Source organism: Stegostoma tigrinum, chromosome 5 (assembly GCF_030684315.1).
Source record: "Stegostoma tigrinum isolate sSteTig4 chromosome 5, sSteTig4.hap1, whole genome shotgun sequence".
Lineage (NCBI taxonomy): Eukaryota > Metazoa > Chordata > Chondrichthyes > Orectolobiformes > Stegostomatidae > Stegostoma > Stegostoma tigrinum.
This window is the reverse complement of record NC_081358.1, coordinates 41,124,036-41,140,525: the sequence shown is the minus strand read 5'-3', so window position 1 is coordinate 41,140,525 and position 16,490 is coordinate 41,124,036. Positions and strand designations below refer to the sequence as shown.

The 16,490-nt window shown below is 43.3% G+C and overlaps 1 protein-coding gene across 4 annotated transcripts in view; it reads left to right on the top strand.

Annotated features, from left to right (window-relative positions):
- Positions 1-16,490, top strand: part of LOC125451420 (myelin basic protein) — a 184,502-nt gene that overhangs the window by 81,259 nt on the left and 86,753 nt on the right. For all 4 annotated transcript variants that reach the window (XM_048528473.1, XM_048528475.1, XM_048528472.1 and 1 more), the window contains exon 3: positions 11,503-11,566. In XM_048528473.1, the coding sequence (XP_048384430.1) occupies positions 11,503-11,566 (64 nt within the window). The remainder of the gene's footprint in view (positions 1-11,502; positions 11,567-16,490) is intronic.

Genomic DNA, 16,490 nt, shown 5'->3' with positions numbered 1-16,490 from the left:
AAATTACTGCACAAGTTTTGCAAGATTGACACTGAGATTGATGTAAACATAGTCTTTTTATTTTAGAAATATTGGACAGATCCATTTGGGCCTTCAAAACAGAATTTTAAAATTGAGCTGCAAGGCCAGAATGATTCAGTGTTTTATTAACGTGAAGTCTTTGATCATTTCTTTGTAATCTTGTTGCCTGACAGCTTGTACCTGACTATTGTATTCTTCAACCTTCAAAACAGGAGGGAGTGGAATTGCTGCTTATTGTTGCTTGAACAAGATGGGTATGACTGGCAATGCCAGCATTTGTTGCCTTTTCCTAATTGCCCTTGAACTGCCAGAAATAGCACAGAAAGGCAGAGGGCAGTTAAAAGTCTACCACCTTGTTATGGGTCTGGAGTCACCTTTAGGCCAAGCAAAGTGAGAAAAGCAGATTGCTTTCGGAAAATGGCAGGGCACATGGTGGCTCAGTGGTTAGCACTGCAGCTCCACTGGGCCAGGGTCCCGGGTTCAACTCCAGCCTTGGATGACTTACAGAGGGTGCTTCATTTGTGGAATGAACTGCCAGAGAAAGTGGTGAATGCAGGGACAGCTATAATGTTTAAGAGATGGTTGGATAGGTTCATGAATCGGAAAGGTTTGGAAGGATATGGGGCAAGTGCAGGCAGGTTGGTCTAGTTTAGTTTGGGATCATAGTTGGTGTGGACTGGTTGGACCAAAGGGTCTGTCTCCATGCTGTTTGACTCTCTGACTGTGTAGAGTTTGTACATTCTCCCTGTCTCTGTGTGGGTTTCCCCCACAGTCCTGTAATGTTCTGGTTAGGTAAAGTAAATATGGGCCTGCAGGAATAGAGTTACTAAAAATATAGCTTTCCTGTGATTTTATTATACACTTACTGCACTCTGCACTGTTGGGTGATCTCCAGTGTTCAACTTTCAACATCACACTCATTCCATCCATCTCATAAAAAGAATTGACAAGTTCTGGGTTTCTGGAAAATATGATAATGTCTCATTTTGTTATCGACGCACATTAGACTAAAGCAAAAGGTTACAAATGTTGGGAGTCAACAAAACCTACTGCTGGAAAATCTCAGGAGGATAGGCAGTGTCTGTGGAGAGATAAACAGGTAACATTTCAGGACAGTGACCTTTTAAGAGGAACCTATTTAGTTTACACCATTGGATATTTAATATTTTACATGAAACAAAGCTACCTTAAGCTGAAATAAACATCAATATTAGAAAAATACAGGTCCAATCAAAAAAATTAAGAATAAACTTGCATCACAATTTCCCCATTAATAATCCCCATATGATTTGACATCACATTTTAGGCTATGTTGCTGAGGGATACAGAGATTTTACTTTGTTCAAGGCACTATGTAAATGTAAGTTGTTGTTCCTCCGATCCTGTCTAATATGAAATTGCCATATTTGTTCATCAGAAGCTTGGATTTTCATCCCATTTTTTAAAGTTGTTCATTACTGGTCCATGTTTTACTTACTGTTGGCTCTTTAATAATAAGCACAATAAGCAAAAGATGATATTTCAACTAAAGGAGGCACCATTCAGTTCACAGCATCGGTACCTGTGATCGCTCTTCAGTTGGATCTAGCTATCTGAACTTCATTCTCCTTCCCTTTAATTTAAACAACCTTGAATAAACAGCTAACAATGTTCAGTATCTTTTATTCAGTACAGTTTGAGCTGGGGTGAACTCATTAATATGAATGTTTTAATCAGAATACAATGAGTGAAACGTATTGATTTGAAAACAAGTCAACAATTATTTACTTACTTGGTAACCAAGATAAGATCTGAAGGCCAAAGAAATAATGAAGTAAAGTTTGTTTGCTTAGCAAATAACAATAAATGGTTGCTAAAACTGAGATCACAGCAATTAGCCTAATTAGAAGAAATATTACATCAGGGTGGTGCTTTGAATAATGGGCAAACCACCTTTGTGGTGGAATTATATAAAGCCTAAAGGTGGTGGTCAACTGCCTTCTTGAACCACAGCAGTCCATCTGTAAAGGTAGACCCACAATGTTATTTGGGGAGTTCCAGTTTTGACCTACCAGAACTGTAAGAATGGCAATGTACGTTCATGCCTGGGTGGTGAAAGGCTTGAAAGGGAACTTGTGGGCAGTGGTGTTTCATTAACTTGTGCAGTTTTCCTAGATGGAAATGATTGTCATTTTGGAAGGCACTGTCTGAGGAGCCTTGGTGAATTTCAGTAGTGCATCTTGTATGTTCTAGTACACAAGTCTTCAGTACTAACTTTGCAGTACCCAGTGCCTCCAGCCATTTTTTGAGATCACATGGAGTGAATTGAATTAACCTAACACTGGCATCTGTAATATTGGGAACCTCTTAATGAGGCTGAGGTGGAGCACCCATTCGCACTTCTGGCTGAAAAGTGTTGCAAATGCTTGTCTTCTATATTGCACTAACTTTGTAGGTTCCCCCATTATTGAGGATTGAGATATTTGTAGGGCTGCCTCCTTCAGTTGATTATTTAACTCTCAACTAGTTGTGGCAGAGTTTAGATCAGATCTGTTGATTGTGGAATCACTGGGTTCTGTCTGTCACTTGCTGTTTATCAATATTCCTATTTTGTAGCTTCACCAGGTTGACATCGCATTTTTGGGTATGCCTGCTACTTTCCTGGACTTTCATTGAACCAAGATTGACCTCTGGCTTGATGGTAGTGGTGGGATATGCTAGGTCATGGGATTGCAGATTGTATTGGAGTACAATTTGATTGCCGTTGATGGTCCACAGCACTGAATGGCTGACCGTAGTATCGCTAGATCTGTCCGAAGTCTGTTTCGTTTAGCATGGTGATATTATCAATATGAAGGCAGGATTTCATCTCCACATTGACCGCGTGTTGGTCAGTCTTTCCAATCATGGGTAGATACATCTGCAGTAGACGGATTGGTAAGGCTGACGTCAAATATGTTTATTCCCTCTTGATTCCCATCACCACCTGCTGCTGAGCTAGTTTAACGGCAGCATCCTACAGGAATCAACCAACTTGTTAGCAGTTTTTCTCCATTGAAGCCCCCACACAGTATATATTCTGCAGCCTTGCCACCTTCAGAACACATGTGAGGGCAAACTTATTCATCTGCCGAGGTGGGGGGAGGGGAATGGTGGCAGTACATGATAACAGATAGTTTCCTTGTCCACATTTGATCTGATGCCATCAGATTTGATATGGTCCAGAGTCAATGTTGAGGACTCCTGGGCAGCTAGTCTCCTGAATGTGTATGCCACTGTGCTGCCACCTTGATTTGGTCTGTCCTGCTGGACATCTCAGCAGGGTGAGAACATCTCCAAAGATGATAATGGACCTGTCTGTGATGTGTGTGGTACAATTCCATGAGTATGTCTATGTCAGGTTTTTGTTTGACTAGTCGGTGCTAACAACTAGAACTTTACAATGTCAACAGCAGTGCATTTGTTATTATTTGTTTTCACTGTTTTGGTCGATAGTGGTCTGTTCAGCTCAATTTTAATTTTTTAAGATTATCTAGCAGTTGATTCAACTTTTGTGGTTTGCTTAGCTGTTTAAGAGACCGATTAATAGTCAACCTCATTGCTGTGGGTCTGGGGTCACCTAAGAGCAACACTCCTCCTTCTGTAAAGGAATATTAGTGGACCAGATGGGTTTTTATCAGCAAGCATCATTTCATGCTCATTATTAGACTTGTAATTCCAGATAATGAATGAAGTCAATTTCCCAGTTCCCTGTGGCATTAGCAGATTACTAGTCTAGTGACAATACCGTGATGTCATCTACACCTCCAATTGTGTGACTATGCAAACCCCAGTTTTTTTTGTGGCCTGTTTGTGTTGGCAACCAGTTTTACTATAAAAGACAAGAGAGTTCAAGGCGGGTTGTGATAATATAGAATAAATTGACTGGAAAGGTGCTGGAAGCAGGTTCAATAGCGACTTTCTGAAGGGAATGTGTAAATTCTAGATAAAGTGAGAATATGAAGGTATGTCAGGAAAGATCAAGGGGTTTGGGAATCGTGCAGTAAAGTGGAATTGAGGTCAGTCCTCAACCATCGTATTAAATGATGGAGCAGCCTCGAGGGGTTGTAATGGCCTATTTCCTGTTCTTTCATAGAGGCACGATGTGCTGAATGACCTCCTATTCACTGCATGCACGCTCATGCTGTATATATTGATGACTCAGCTCTGGGGAGGTGATAGCCTAGTGCTGTTATCACTGGACTGTCAATCGGGACCCAGATTCAAATCCTGCCATGGCAGATGGTAATTGAATTTGATAAATGTCTGGAATTAAGAGCCTAACGATGACCGCGAATTCATTGCCGATTGTCGAAAAAACCCATCTCATTCACTAACATCCTTGAGGGGAGGAAACTGCCATCCTTATCTGATCTGGCCTACATGTGACTCCAGACCCCCAGCAACGTGGTTGACTCAACTGCCTTCAGCCGGTGATGCCCTCGTCCAATGAATAAAGTACCAGAAAAAGGCTCAACACCTGCAAGAATTGCCAAAGCAGGTGTCCCCTTTGGAGGACTTTGAACATCAGTACAAAGAGGAGCAAGTCTGCCGACCAAACAGACTGGGCAGAACATTTGCTCACTAGATAGTTTGCTTTGCCCAGTCAAGACATGGGCTATTACCAGCATCACGCTCAACCATTTTCACTTGAGCTGTCTTTGGAAGCTGCTGAAATTGTGTTGTTGGGAGAAAATATTGGACACTCTGGAGCCCATGAATTATCTTGCCAAGTACCCAAACCCTGTTTTGACAGTCTCAACTCAGCTGGGCTAGTCATGTAGTGACACTAGGTTACCAAATCAAATCTTCTTTACAGACTTTAGATTTGGATTTAGGTTTTAATATTACATGTACTCAAGTGAAAAGTATGTAATGTTGCCATCTTCGATACAAAGGCACCTAGATACAAAAAAACTTGGGTAAAAACTAGTAACAAAAACAGAGTTGACGAACTAAGTATTGCCTTCATAGAATAAGCAGATAAATAAAGGGAAAAAAGTAATAGTTATCATTGAAGTCCTTTGCTAATTTTAACTAGAAAAATAAAGGAATAAAGTTAAAAGTTCAGCAGTCTTTGAGTTCTCTACTTAGTTCCTTCCCCGGGAGACCTTACCTGTCTGTTCTCGATGCTACTGCCAAAGATACTGGGGGACATCCCTCGCTGTTCCAGAGTTGGGCTACAGTGCCATCACCGCTGCTGCTCAAGCTGCCATCTCCCCGATCTCCCCCTGGTGCCGCTGGAACATGCCTGGGCAGCACTTTGGGGCACCCTGAGGTCACAAACAGTGAAATAAATGCAGAGGTAGTAAGAACTCCTGATGCTGGAGTCTGACATAACACAGTGTGGAGCTGGAGGAACACAGCAGGCCAGGCAGCATCAGAGGAGGTGGAAAGCCGACGTATCGGGTTGACAGAAATGAAGAAGGGCCCCGACCTGAAACGTCAGCTTTCCTGCTCCTCTGATGTTGCCCAGCCTGCTGTGTTCATCCAGCTCTACACTGTGTTACATAAATACAGGGTGTGTCTTAATGTGTCTACTGCACCAGCTAGTAAGCTGGCTGAGTGGTGGAACCTGTGGCAAACAATTTCATTAGCACACTGTTTAATTAGACTGAGTCCCTACGCACTACAGCAAACACAACACAATGCTACAGCAATGTTTCCTGATGAAAGTTGGGAGATTTCTCCGGGAAGCAAACCAGTAAAAACAAGGTGCGCGCTCCTGCACTACGGAGAATGAAAATGTGAAGGAGAGGAGATACTTGATTTTCTAAGTGAGTCAAATCTTTGTCATCTTCAGAAACAGAAACAAGAACAGAAGTTGCTGGAAAAGCCCAGCAGGTCTGGCAGCATCTGTGAAGAAAAAAATCAGAATTAATGTTTCAGATCCAGTGACCCTTCCTTCGTTGTCTTCTTCATCCTGTACTATTTAGAGTAGGACCTTCCAGATTGAGATTGGATTTGGGTTGCGAGTGGGTATTGCTCTATGACTGCTGTCAAACCCTCCAGATGATGAACATGGTCATCTTCACCTCAAATGATGAACAAAACCTGACTCTAGAAGAATCCATATTAAAGGCACAGGTGTGGGTGATGGCTGTCTTCAGTCCGTAATAGCTTCGGGTCAAAATGTCAATTACAGTCTCATCCTTTTTTAACTGTCACATGCAGGCATTCTGACAATGACGTTGTCAGTACTCAAAAGGCAATTTGACAAGAAAACTTCAATCACATTTTGCTATCACATGATTAAACGTTGAAAACTAAATGAGGGGTAAATTCAAGTAAGCTATAGGACAAACATGCCATCTGTGACCTCTGAATGTAATACCCTTGAAATTCAACGTTGGTCAGTAGTTTGCGGGGCAAACAAAAGACAGTGTTTTGGAGGAAGTATTTTGGTTGCATGGGACATTCCCTGATAGATTAATGACAGTTTGCTAGTTTTGTGTTTTCTTTCTTGAGGAAATCGGAAAAGTTTAGCATCACAGCGCACAATTCTTTCTGAAGAGTCGGTGAATGGGGCAACATGATACCCAACACAAAGAAGTTATGTCATTGAAGAGAAAATTGGACAGTATAATTCCTGGTTTTCACACTCTGTGTAGCTCTCAGAAGTCCTCAATCACAAATGCCCCAGCTACCACATTGCGTGAACTGAGCAAAGTGGTTCATTCACCCACATGTGAAGCAGCTGTTCCTCATGCTTTACATAAAATGTCTGTCTCTTTTATTCCCACATGCAATGCCTATTAGCATCCCAACTAGTTTTGCAGCCATCGAAACATTTTCTTAAATGTAGTCACTGCTTTAATGTAGGAAACACTGGAGTCAACTGGCATGTCAGAAACAACAAGATGATACTGATACGATATTCTGTCTTTCTTTAATCCATGTTTGTTGGTGGAGAAATATCTCTTGGTGAGCCCATTAGGGTCCTCTTCACTTCATGCCACAGAGGATAAGTTGAGGGCTTTCTCTAGTGTCTCGCCTAAAAGATGGCACCTCCTAATAGTACAGCACTCTATCAGTACTGTCGTGAAGTGTCATCTTCTGCTGTGTACTTGAGTCGTATGGATTCAAACCAGAGATTCCAGAGTTGAAGAGGCTGACCCATTGCTTTAACAAGGTGTAGAGCTGGACGAACACAGCAGGCTGAGCAGCATCACAGGAGGAGGAAAGCTTGACGTTTTGGGCCTAGACCTTCCTTCAGAAATGGGGGAGGGGAAGGGAATTCTGAAATAAAAAGAGAGAGAGAGAGAGGGGGAGGCAGATCGAAGATGGATAGAAGTGAAAATAAGTGGAGAGGAGACAGACCGGTCAAAGAGCTGGGGATGGAGCCTTTAAAGGTGAGTGTCGGTACGGAGGTAAGGGGGAGATAGGTCAATCCAGGGAGGAAGGACAGGTCAAGGAGGCGGAATGAGGTTAGTAGGTAGGAGATGGGGGAGGGACTTTAGGTGGGAGGAAGAACAGGTTTGGGAGGTGGGGACGAGCTGGGCTGGTTTTGGGATGCGGTGGGGGAGGAGAGATTTTGAAACTTGTGAAGTCCACATTGATACCATTGGGCTACAGGGTTCCTAAGCGACATATGAGGTACTTTTCCTGCAACCTTCGGGTGGCATCGTTGTGGCACTGCAGGAGGCCCAAGATGGACATGTATCTGCGGAATGGGAGGGGGAGTTGAAATAGTTTGCAACTGGGAGATGCAGTTATTTAGTGCGAACCGAGTGTAAGTGTTCTGCAAAGTGGAGCCCAAGCCTCTGCTTGGTTTCCCCGATGTAGAGGAGGCTACAGTGGGAACAGCGGATGCAATATACCACATTAGCAGATGTGCAGGTAAACATCTGCTTGATGTGGAAAGTCTTCTTGGGGCCAGGGATGGGGGTGAGGGAGGAGGTGTAGGGGTAGGTGTAGTACTTCCTGCGGTTGCAGGGAAAAGTGTCGGGTGTGGTAGGGCTGGAGGAGAGTGTGTAGCGGACAAGGGAGTCATGGAGAGAGTGATCCCTCCAGAAGGCAGATAAGGATGGGGAGGGAAAAATATCTTTGGTGGTGGGGTCGGTTTGCAAATAGTGGAAGTGTCAGGGGATGATGCGTTGGATCCAGAGGTTGGGGGGGTGGCACGTGAGGATGAGGGGGATTCTGTTTTGGTTTTGTTGTGCGGAGGAGCTGTGAGGGATGAGTTGCGGGAAATGCGGGAGACACGGTCGAGGGCATTCTCGACCACTGCGGTGGGTGGGGGGGAAGTTGCGGTCCTTGAAAAACGAGGACATCTGAGATGTTAGGGAGTGGAATGCCTCATCCTGATAGCGTATGCGGCGGAGGTGAAGGAATTGGGAATAGCGGATGGCATTTTTGCAGGAAGGAAGGTGGGTGGGAGGAGCAGTATTCTAAGTAGCTGTGAGAGTTGGTGGGCTTGAAATGGATATCGGTTTCTTGGTGGTTGCTGGAGATGGAGACAGAGAGGCCCAGGAAGGGGAGAGAGGTATTAGAGATGGTCCAGGTGAATTTAAAGTTGGGGTGGAAGATGTTGAAGTGGATGAACTGTTCGAGCTCCTCGTGGGAGCACGAGGCAGTGCCGATACAGTCATCAATGTAATGGAGGAAGAGGTGGTGTTTAGGGCCAGTGTAGATGTGGAAGATGGATTGTTCCACATAACCTACAAAGAGGCAGGCATAGCTTGGGCCCATACGGGTGCCCATGGCCAACCCTTTGTCTGTTGGAAGTGGGAGAAATTGAAGGAGAAGTTGTTGAGGGCGAGGACGAGTTCAGCTAGGCGGATGAGGGTGTCGGTCGAAGGGGCCCAGTCGAGCCTGCGGGACAGGAAGAAGCGGAGGGCCGTTAGGCCATCTGTATGGGGAATGCAGGTGTATAGGGACTGGATGTCCATGGTAAAGATGAAGTGTTGGGGATCGGGGAATTGGAAGTTCTGGAGGGGATGGAGGGAGTGGGTGGTGTCACGGACATAGGTAGGGAGCGACCGACAAGCTTCAAAATCTCCCTTCCCCCTGCTGCATCCCAAAACCAGCCCAGCTTGTCCTGATGAAGGGTCTAGGCCCGAAACGTCAACTTTTGTGCTCCTGAGATGCTGCTTGGCCTGCTCTGTTCGTCCAGCTTCACACTTTATTATCTCAGCTTGTCCCCACTTCCCTAACCTGTCCTTCCTCCCACCTATCCCCTCCTCCCACCTCAGGCCCCACCCCTATCTCCTACGTATTAACCTCATCCCACCCCCTTGACCTGTCTGTCCTCCCTGGACTGACCTATCCCCACCTACCCTCACCTTTACAGGCTCCATCCCCGCCTCCTTTAACTTGTCTGTCTCCTCTCCACCTACCTTCTCCTCTATCCATCTTCTACCCGCCTCCCCCTCTCTCCCTATTTATTTCAGAATCCCCTTCCCCTCCCCCATTTCTGAAGAAGGGCCTAGGGCCGAAACATCAGCCTTCCTGCTCCTCTGGTGCTGCTTGGCCTGCTGTGTTCATCCAGCTCTAAATCTTGTTGTCTCAGATTCTCAGCATCCGCAGTTTCTACTATCTCTGACCCATTGTGTTGTCTGGTTCTTTCTTTGTATAGTTACTTATTCTTGCACCAGGTGGCAGCCTGTTCCAACTTTTCCCTTTCTCCATGGTTATTTTGTCAATCTGTCTGTTCACTCCAGTGTGTGCTCAGTGCATCCACATAAACGCAATTATGTGTCAGGCAGCAAAGTTTGTGAAGATAATGCAGGTGTAATGAAATGGCCACGGGCTGCAGAGATACACAATTTTGCTGTGGAATTGGATTTAATGTGTTTTTATTTTAAAGCCAAGTAAAATAAATCCAGAACAGTTTAGAGTCATTTTCACCTCTTTAGAGGGTTTGTGAACAGAGAGCCTTCGAGTGTTATAATATCTATTACATAAGTTTACGGATCTGGTAATGAGTCTGGATGACTGAATTGAGGTGTCAAAAGTTGGAAGCAAGTTTGATCTCCATTCAAAGACTCTTGCTGCCTGTGAAATCTCACTTCAAGCTTCAGAGGATGAAAACACCTTCTAATACTTTTATGTTGAAAATTTGAATGGAAGTCTTGTTAAGGTCACTTTTAAGGGTGTCTCCAACAGGGTGGAGACCCGTGCTGCCTGTCAGCCACCTAGCCCAAAACAAACACTGGGATAGTGTACAAACTGTGAGGAGAACTTCCCATTGGAATCAAAAGCAAGGGATGAGGGGACAGCTGGGCAGAAGACTTGTCCAGTGAAAGGTGGCAGCCATTACCAGCACCAGCTGCACTCCTAATGTTCCGGGATCACAGAAGGCCCTGGTGATGTGGGGCAATTCACAGGAGGAATGGTCTAGGAAGTGAAGACAATTGTTTGCCTCCGAATGTTCAAACCTTTGATCACGCACCTTCACTCCCTTTCTAAGATGACCAGTGACCCTGCACAGTTTGAAGTGTTGTGTACGCTGCATGGTGACAGGTCCATTTGCAGCTGGGTTAATCCCAACCTTGGCAGTGTGTGGCCCTTCACTGGCCAGTTGGCAGTGGCAGTCAACCTGTGACCGAGGCAGGGCGGAACATGACCATTCGCCTCATGAGATCCCCAACTCAAAGTTCAACGCCTCTGCAAACAGATGATTCCAGCCATTAAATTGATACGTGTAACAAAAAATCATACCCATGTGAAGATTCTTCTGATTGTTGGTTTTACACCTTGAGGACACTGAGTATTTGTTTGTTTTTTTTAAAATGATAGTGATAATGAGTATTTTTTTCATTCATTAAGTAGAATTGCTGAAACAAATCCTTGGGGAAATAATAATTAAGGTTCAAATTGAATCTGTGATTTAGATATGTTGAACGGAGTCCTAGTCTACTGTCCACAGCTGGATGTTAAAAGTCCCATGCCGCTATTTGAAGAGAGCAGTGGAGGTCTCCTGGCCAACATTCACGCCTCAACCAGTATCACAAAAGTGGATTATCTGGACACTGTCACATTGCAGTGTGTGAAGACCTCGCTTTTGGGCAAATTGGCGTGTTACCTCCAGTACAGCCAATTAAGTACTCTTTTTGAAATGCCAAGAGCTTTGGGGCCTGATGGTGTGCTGGGATTTTATACATTGAGGAATTTGTTTGCTGCTGAGTCTAATTAAACAGACTCCCTGTAAGTTACAGCAACCAGAGCTCCAAACCAAAACTACTGTGGTGTCTCCTGATGAAAGCAGGAACATTTCCCCAAGGAATACAGGAAGAATAGCAAAGTAGCATTTAAAGTGGTGTGAAATCCAAGGATGATTGAGAAGGGATTTCTCCCAATTATAGCTTGTGTCTGAGAGTTGTGTAGCCACCTTGTTTTCTCCTCTTTCATTTTATTGTACATTTAAAAGTGGAGTGAAACGCCCATACCTTTCAGTATGAGTCTTCCAATAGAAAAATGGGATGGTGTTTGTTAAGTATCTGCTTGTTTTATTTATTTCAGGCAGTGTGTGAAACTGAGACGCGAAGCCTAACCATGGACCCACAAGAGGACAATGAAGTCTTTGGTATGTACAGGATTTAATCTGTAAGGTTAATCTGTAAAATGAGCCTGCGTTATGACAAATTTATTCATTGCTCACAATATAGTAGTAATAGATTTGATGTGACTGAACTTTAGGATTGATAAAGTTTGTTCAATCATTAAAATCTTTAGGATCATCATGTTTCCTGTGTACCGCTTGAGTGCCCAATTTCCAGGATTACCCTGGAGTCCCCAGGACTTGAGAAATAAACCCTAAGATACTGCAATGAGTAATGTGAGAAGTGTTATAGTGGGCATTTTGAATCAGAACCCCTATAAGTGTGGAGACAGGCCATTCGGCCCAAAAAGTTCACATGAACAAATATTGGCGATGGGGTGGGGGTGGTAGGGATTGAAATGGTTTGGCTGGGCAGTGTGATTGGACTTGATGTGATTTGATGAAATCTTCACCAATGTGTCTAGGTGGAGGTGACAACGTTACCTACAGTCATTGCTTCACTCCAGGAGTTTGTCCCCCATTTTCCTCCTTTTTGTTTCCTTCCCTTTTTGTTATCTTCCTCTTCTCATGCAAATTGGCTTGTATCAATGTACAGTTCTACTGGGATCTACAAATGCTCCAAAAACAGCTGTTCCAAATACCCATTTTGCAGGCAGCAGGCATGTAAGAGTACAAGCATGCCCACACTGTACTGTGTATCGATCTCTCCTTCGTCCTCATTGAGTCAAAGTCTTGCAACTCCATCCCCAACATCTCTGTGGGATTGCCTTCACTATGTGTACTGCAGTAATTTTGAAGGTAGTTCACCAGAACTTCTCAAAAGGCAGTTAAGGATCGAGGCAAAACGGCCAGCCGAGCCAGTGATGGACACAATCCCCATGTGGATGCCATATCTCATAACCATTAGCACTGAGTGTTGCCAGGAGCAATATTCTTGGGGAGGTGAAGGGGTTTTTATGTAGATTAAACCATTAAATTCCATTCAGATTTGCATCTGTACCTTTCAAAAGAATGGTTAATTATTATTTTCCTTCCATTCACTAACTCAGCAAAGCCAATGTGTGTGTCACTAAACTGCACCAACTGTAGTAGAGGAAATAGCTCCCTTGTATTTGTGCCACAGATTGTACTTTTCCTCCTTTTGATGTGTATAGAAGAAGTAAGTAAGTAATTTAATGATGTCCTGTATCGTGGGTTGCTGATCACTTGATGTTACAGTTGCACTGGTAAAATGTACTTTCTATGTACAGTTTATATCTGGATAATGTTGATAGTGATGATGGAACCTCCAGCTTTCTTTCTATTATATGCAAAATACAGTGGTGTGTGTTGGAAGGATTTACAAGCTAACAAGGTCATAATATACTCCAGTTGCCACATTTTTGTGCACTCACTTAATCTACTTAACCCATTTACAGACTCTTCATGCCCCCTCCGAGCTTTAACCATTCTAAATCGATGAAATCAGCAAATTTAATACCTATACATTTGGTACCTTTGTTCAAGCCATTAGTATAGATTGTAAATAGTTAGTGCCACACTGATCCCTTTGGGACTCTCAATCATTACATCTTGCCAACCCAAAAGTAACATATTTATGCTGATAACACAGTGTGGAGCTGGAGGAACACATCAGGCCAGGCAGCATCAGAGGAGCAGGAAAGCTGACGTTTTGGGTTGGGACCCTTCTTCAGAAAGTCCTGACCCAAAACATAAGTTTTCCTGCTCCTCTGCTGCCCGGCCTGCTGTGTTCTGTCAGCTCCACACTGTGTTATCTCTGACTCCAGCATTGTCAGTTCTTACTATCCCTGACATTTATGCTGATACTGTGTTTCCTATCAGCCCAACAATTCTTTATTCATGCCAAATGCTATAAGCTCTAACTTTTGTATAGAAACATTTGAGGCGAGACAATGATGGAAAGAGGTTTTAGCGATGGAATTCTAGAGCTAATAGCATAAGCAAGTAATTTGAGTGCACAGCTGCCCATGGTGGAGCAGGTTAATCTCAGGTGCTAGAAGGCTGCAGTTAGAGGATTGTAGGTATCTCAGGGATGGAGAGCTGAAGAAGTCAGAGATACGGAATTGCGAGGCAAACTTGGTCTTGATGAGTCTCCAATAAGATTTTAAATTTATGTCCCACCTGCCCTCACACCTATACATTATGTAGGAGATGTAAGAAGAAAATCCCACAACACACTTTCTAGGAAGAGTAAGAGCTGTTATCCCAGGTTTCCTGGGCATAGAGAACCCCTCAACCAGCAGATGATATGGTAGTATCTACATGGCCATGTAGCTCCACTACCAGCAATGTTTCCCACATCACAACAGTGATCACCTTTCAGGAGTGCAGGGATGTAAAACACTTTCATACTTCCTAAGGCATAAAGGTGCTTTATAAGTGCTGTCTCTGTGTGTGTCTCTCTTTGACTCTTTGTGTGTGTATGTCTCTGTCTCTGTCTCTGTCTCTCTCTCTCTCTCTCGACTGATTTATCTACTTCCTGGTTGATGTAAATTTCAGGGAATCACTGTTTGTAGTTTGTCAGAATCCAGTGGAAACAGACAGTTGACTAGACACCATATCATATTCACATTTATCTCCAGGTCACATGCCAGCTAATTTGGAATGACTTCCCTATCCCTTCGCTGTCACTGGGTCACAATCCAGAACTCCTATCCAAAATTGCACTGAGTGTGTCCCTTCATCACAGGTAGTGCAGTGTTCACCACCACTTTCTCAAGAGCAATTAGAGGTGAGAACAATTACTAGCTCTGTTATCAATGCTGACATTCCACTGCAAAAATAGAAAGTGGGCGTGATGAGTGATTGTTTTTCTTTATTGCAAAAAATTACCTGGAATGCGCAGCATAGAAGATGATGTTCAGTTTAATTACAGACCTGTTCAATTCTCTCGCAGTCTGCTTCCCCTTTCACCTTTTGTTTTCTGTGCTTGATTTCTCATTTTCTTGACTGTTTATACATTCATTTTAATGTAACTAGCTACTTTCGTGTTATAACTATCACCTGAATGAAGTAATAACTACCTTTTCCTTTTTTAAGTGGATTGCCATTCAACTTATTTTTGTTATCATGCTAAAAATCTCTCTCCCCTTATTTTGTCAAAAGAAAATGTCACCTTAGAATTTATGCTTAGTTTTTGGTTCTTGATTTTTGAAGAATATGTTGTCTCACCTTTTGGTTTGTGCTTTGAGCCTATGTGTAGTTTCACAGTTTTAATCTAGACTGTTGAAATTGCTTTTCTGAGGAAATGTCCCAACGTCTGACCTTGAATTATGCGCCGTCTCTTCCTTTTCCGTTCTCTCCAGTTATGTTGTTTGTTGCAGTAAGAGGAGAAACAAGTTTCACATCCACGTAGCACCTTTCACAATTTTAGGGAACCTGAATTATTTTATAGCCAATGTAGTGTCTTTTGAAGTGCAGCCAGTGAGATAATGTAGGCAATATGACAGCCAATTTGTGCACAGAAAGATCCTACAGACAGCAGTGTGACAATAACTGGATAACCTGTTTGTTTATCGAAAGGTTAATTTGAAGAGTAACATTGGCCATGGAAACTGTTACGCCCTCTTTTAAAAAGTAGATGAGACTTCAGCTTACTGTCTCACTTGCAAGGTGGCACAACTAAAACCGAAGCATTCCCTCAGTTCTGCACCACACTAGCATGTCAAATTCAGTTTGTATTCTTGAGTTCTGGAGTAGGTCTAGAATATGTAACCTTCTGAATCATCAGACTTTTGATTTGATCTATTGTCGCATGTACTGAAGTACACTGAAAAGTTTTGTTTCACGAGTAGTACAGGCACATCATACCATACAAAGATCATAGGGTGATTGAACAGAGCGAGGAATACAAAGTTACAGCTGCAGAGAAGGTGCACAAAAAGCAAGATCGTCATTTAGATTTGAAATTTGAGAGGCCCATTCGAGACCCACAAGTAGATTTAAGGGAGCACTGTTAATAATTTTAGCAGACTTAGAATTCGGGTTTAAAAGTGCCGAATGAGTGTAAGAAATGTGAGAATAAAAACTGCTGTAGAGAGCTCGTAAAGAGTTACCCTGTGTCGACGCCACCTTGAATCCCATGAACTAAGTAATGTAAAGACAGAAATATAAACTGGAATTGCTGCAAATACTCAGACCTGGTAGCATCTGTGGAGAGAGGAATAAATTTAACATTTCAGATCAAGGGTCTTCCTTCAAATATTAAGGAAAATAGAAATAAATGTAAAAGAGTTTGAGCAAGTGGAAAGTGGCAGGGTTTAGAAGGACCAAATGTGAAGATGTGATGGATGGCAGCGTGTGGTAAATGACAGAAGATCTCATGGCACAAAGCTGAAGGGAGTGGTAATGGTTGTCATAAACAAATAAACACTTGCTCAGAGTGGAACTAAATGCAGAATTAAGAACAGTTGTGCCTCCAAGTAAGAGCCAGAAAAATGCGACTAAGGCTAACACACGCCAAATAAAAAGGAACAAGGAGGAGCAAAGTCTGAAATTGTTGACTTCCATGTTGTGTCCACAAGGCTGAGAAGATGCAATTCCTTTGGTTTACAGTGGGTTTCATCATTGTCTTCCTGCTGCAGTGTTCCAGTGATGACCACAGGAAAGTAAGGTGGAGCATTGAAGTGACAGGTCCTGGAATCTGAGTCCCATTTGCAGGCTGAATAAAAATGTTTCACAATGTGCAAGTGGCAGGTCATACAGTCTTTGCCTGGTCTCTGCAACATAGAGGTGATTGTACTCATTGCTTACAGTGCAGTAAACTAGATTGCTCGAGATACGTTGAAATCACTGCGGCACCTGAAAGTGTTGTTTGGGATCTTAGATCCAGCAAAGAGAGGTGTCCCATCCCCAGTGTGGCATGGCAAGATGCTCTGAGAAGGGGCAAGGTGTTAAGGGTCATTGAGGACCCTCAAGAAAAAGCAAG